This window comes from Echinops telfairi, unplaced genomic scaffold (genome assembly GCF_000313985.2).
Source record: "Echinops telfairi isolate 266 unplaced genomic scaffold, ASM31398v2 ScPeMD7_18;HRSCAF=68, whole genome shotgun sequence".
NCBI classification, from domain to species: Eukaryota; Metazoa; Chordata; class Mammalia; order Afrosoricida; family Tenrecidae; genus Echinops; species Echinops telfairi.
In genome coordinates this window covers 95,424,536-95,429,077 of record NW_022103915.1, presented here as the reverse complement: position 1 = coordinate 95,429,077, position 4,542 = coordinate 95,424,536, and the positions used below count along the sequence as shown (strand labels likewise).

The 4,542-nt window shown below is 43.6% G+C and overlaps 1 protein-coding gene across 1 annotated transcript in view; it reads right to left on the bottom strand.

Moving 5' to 3' along the window:
- The window catches only part of FAM98B (family with sequence similarity 98 member B), a 27,486-nt gene extending 27,293 nt beyond the window's left edge, over positions 1–193 (bottom strand). The window contains exon 1 of the mRNA XM_004712692.3: positions 108–193. Coding sequence (XP_004712749.1) covers positions 108–178 — 71 coding nt within the window. The 5' untranslated portion in view covers positions 179–193. The remainder of the gene's footprint in view (positions 1–107) is intronic.
- Positions 194–4,542: the final 4,349 nt, after the last annotated feature.

Sequence of the window (4,542 nt, the reverse complement as noted above, 5' to 3'; positions counted from 1 at the left end):
GCGCCGCCCGGGCCCGGCGAGGGCCGCGGGGAGCAGGCGGCCGCGACCACGCGGAGAGCGGACCTGCGTTGTCGGGAGGAGGGGGACGACGCGCCCGGGACACTCACCCCAGCGCCTCCAGAGTATCCAGCACGTCCCACTCCATCGCAGGTCCCGGCCCTGGCTCCGGCCCTCTCATGGTCCTCCGGCCTGAAGCCTGTCCGGCGCTCAAACGAGCCCGCCGGAAACGGGCGTCCCCGCGCCGAGGTTCCGGTCTGCGCCTCGACCGTGACGTCACCGCCCCGGGCGCCTGCGGGTCCCAGCCTGAGAGCGCGGACTCCGAGAACACCTAGGAACGCTTAGCTTGCGCTTTTTTTTTCACCCACCAAGATTATAAATAATATATATTATATATAAATATATGTATATAATAATAGAAATAAAAAGGCCTTTTCAAGCTTTGGCCTTTATCCAAGGGTTGGTGCCAATCTTAGCAATGAACCACAATTCTGTGTTCTCAATTTTATCAGACCTGTGTTAGGAAAAAATGTCCTGAGATCTAATTGTTTAAATTAGTTTAAATTAGTTTGGCATCTCCTTAAACATATAATTTTTTAAAAATCAATATACGTGACCACGTGACAAATTTGATATAAAGAGGAAATAAGGTCGTTTATAATCAATACATTGTTTAATTACAAAATACAGATGAAGAGATCAGATGCTTACATCTATCTGTGGGATCCCTGTACATACAGGTGGAGGCCATGTGCTTTTGTTTGTTTTGTTACTGACAAGTAGATGAATTGTATAGGTAAGAAAGGATCGTAGCAGTTAAGAGACAAGGTGGTTGAGATTTTCCAAATAGTGAATAACACTCTGTAAAGTTTTGAACAAAACACATTCCTTCTGTGTTCCAGTTCGGGAGAACTCTGTATTTATTAAACCATGTAAAAACAGTCTGTTTTTATATAGAAAAGAAAGTCAGAATTGGATTATAGCAGGCTCATCACCTTCATGAGTATCCAAAAACTGTGCAGAGTCTCGTATTACCTGCAGTAATTACCTGCAGTAATTGCAGGTCAGAAATGCAGTGAAAAGGAGCCCTGGTAGAGCTGTTGGACTGTTAACCACAAGGTCAGTGGTTCAAACCCAACAACCACCATGAGGGGAGAGGAATAAACTGTCTGCTGCAGTGCAGTAAAGATTTACAAAACCTGGTCATTTTGAGTTGGAATTGTCTGAGGGCAGTGCATTTGGTTTGGGGTAACGCAGTGATAGTTAGCTATGTTCCCCCAGGTCCTTTATCATCCCAGGGGGGAAATTGTCCATATAAGGAAAATTCCCTGGGAGAGGGAAGGAAAATAACGTCTGCTCTACCCTTTTATCCTCAAAACCAAGAAACCAAACTCACTACCGTATCCAGTTGATTCTGACTCACAGCAAATCTATAGCCCAACTGACTCCGTGAGTTTCTGAGACTATAAATCTTTTTTATGTTTTAGTTTCCTTGATATCTTATTCACAAACCATACACTCCATAGTTAAACCACTACTAAAAGAGAATTGTATATATATCATCACAATCAGTTCTAATGCTCCCTCCTCCCTCCTGCACCCACTATCGCTCCCGATTCCCCTCCTCCCTTTCCCAATAAACCAGTGCATCAGTTATTATCTCTGTACATCCACTCCCGTGCTTCCTAACCTGGAACACCTAACTGAAACAATAACAAACGAAAACAAAATGAAACAGAAAGAAGAAGATGGTAAAAACATAAAGAAAAATCAACAATATTTAAAGAGGCAGAGAAGAAATTTCTGTCGTGGAATAATGGAGAAATCTTTGAGCATAGAACAAATCCAGGCTGGTTGAGAGAGGTCAACTGACCGAGTATCTTATTACACCATGGTTAGATTCACCATTATCAAGTTTACCATAATCTCTGTCTGCTGGAAAAGCTGTCGAGTCCCTCACCTGGGACTAAAGGGCATTTGCCAGAGGTCTGACCCAAGCAGACACTCTGCAGATGGATTTTGGGTTCCCGCCATCCCCCATAGTCTTCTTCCACAAATTGGGTGTTCCCAGTTTAAGCGTCGATGCTTTTCCCTCATCATATTTGGATTTTGTTATTATCTTCTTTGGATCACACAGGCTAATAGTGTGCTTCTTCGATGTGTGCTTAGTTAACACTTCACTTAGATGGCTGTTTGTTTGAATACAACCCTTTAAGACCCCAGGCACTATTCCAATTGTTTGCCTGGCATGATTTGCTTTCTCACCACACTTGTGGTAGCACCCTTCTCTCCAGGGATGTCTTCAGAAAGGCGAGAGCAGGGGTACGTTTTAGGAAGGAGCTGCTCTTGAATTCAGGGCAGGCTAGAATTGCATAGGAGCTCAGAATCCATCTCATTGTTCCTGGGTTCTGAATGACTGTGGTTTATGTTGGCTGTGGTAGTTACATAATCTGGTGCCAATTTGAGACTACTAAGAGTGAAGGGGTGGAATCTAGCTTGTCAATCAGGTCACAGCTTGATGACCTCATCTGGAGGTGCCACAGAGATAAATAGCTCCCTAGAGGCCAGATACACACAGACTCTCTGCTTGATATTCCTGTTGACAAGCCACATGGAGCCACACTGATGACAGCCAGAGCCCTGGAGCTGAAGGAGCCAGGTGGAGACCCGTACTAGTGTTGAGGTCCTTCTACCACCACCACTGGATCTACAAGACTTTCCATCCACTGGCCTGTGATCTTCCTGCATTCAGCATTATTGCATGGCTGTGTGAGTCTAAAGAGGAATTTATGGACTAGTATTGGACATAGGGGCTCACATTGGACTTATGGACTTGATCTGGACTGGGCTGGGATGGTTCTCAATACACTATTGCTCTTTTCTGATACACGTGAATGTCCATGAATTTGTTTCTCTAGTCTACCCAGACTAACACATGGACAGTCATACTATGACAAAAACAATAAACAAAACCACAACCCAAAAGATCAACAATTTAAAAAAATTAAATGCCACCCTCCCAATAAAAGAAAAGTAAAAAGAAAAACATTGTCAATCATCCTCTTAGGGGATAAGGTGATTGCATTGATAACATCAATAATTTATCCAATGACAGAATTTAAGGTACTATTGATATAAGGAGTTTATGCTAGTATAGTCCAACTGAGAGCTGAAATCCATGAGATGTTGCTTTGTGCTGATCGATTTCTTAATTGACTGAGCTTTGCTTGCATTGAGAATGGTGATTGGTGCTGGGGGAAATTTCCTGCATTATCTTTCACAAGGGGAGTCCCTTGCCTCTCAGACTCAAACCTGTCATATTAATGCAAGGGGAGCATTGAGGCACCAAATATATGGTGGTTCAGGGTCACCTGTCATTGGACACCCACTAAGCCAGGGGTCCCCCCCCAAGGTCTAACAACTGCCCTTTCCACTTATACTGTTAACCTTTCCAAAAACAGAAAGCCTCATCTTGCTCCCACAGAGAAGCTAGTGGTTTTGAGCTTCCAACCTTGCAGTTAGCAGCCCAACTGTACCCCCACAAACTCAAACTTCAAATTAGCCACAGAGAAAGCTATCTGAATTCACATCCCTGGCCTGGCTCTTGCCTACCTCTCTGCAAACTCACCTACCAACACCCTCCCCACCTTTCACAACTCTGGTCTTCAGCAAGTTTCTCTGTGAAGTTATATGTCTCTAGTTGCCAGAGAGTACTCAGTAATTGTTTGTGGAACAAATCGACAGAATATAATAGCATCCAGAGATATATTGTTTTGGAGTTTGTGAATATTATAAAACTTTTGGCTACAATCAGTATCTCCAACCATTGGTGGATATTAACTATGGCTATTCTCAGATTTCATTCAGATGAATTGTACCCTTATCAGTAATAACATGGGTCAAATAGTATGGATGAGATCAAGCTGGCAAAAGCAGAGCATTAAACCAAGCCCAGATTCCTTCTAAGACAGATTCCTGTGTGACCCAGCAAGTCACATGCCTATCAAGCTAGGCTTCTTGGACCCTCCAAAAGGCCAAGAAGTGGTTATAAACGCCAAGAGGCACTAATTCAAAAATTACACAATGCTGTATCAACCCAGAGAACATAGCTGGTTGATTAAAAAGAATAGGCTTAGATACAGTCAGAAAAAAATAGTCTCTATATTCAAACTTAACATCGTGACCCAGGAAGAGTTGCACAAGTTGCTGAGAACAGTTGGGTCCCCATGACTCTGTGATGTGTAGGATATTCAAGAACGATTTGTACTGAAGATCACACCAACTGGAGAAAACAATCAGTGTAACATGCTTTTAGGCACTTAAACAACACAAGACTCTTGGCAGGTAGAATAGCAAAACTGTACTAAGACCACGGGAGTCCTCGGGTGGCATAAATGCTTAAGCATTCAACTGTTTGCCAAAAGGTTCACAGTTCCCACCCACCCAGAGGCACAGCAGAGGAAAAGCCTGCCACTGTGCTTTCAAAGGGTCTTTAAAACCCCACAGAGCACAGTTCTAGTCTCATGGATCACAATGAGTTGGAAA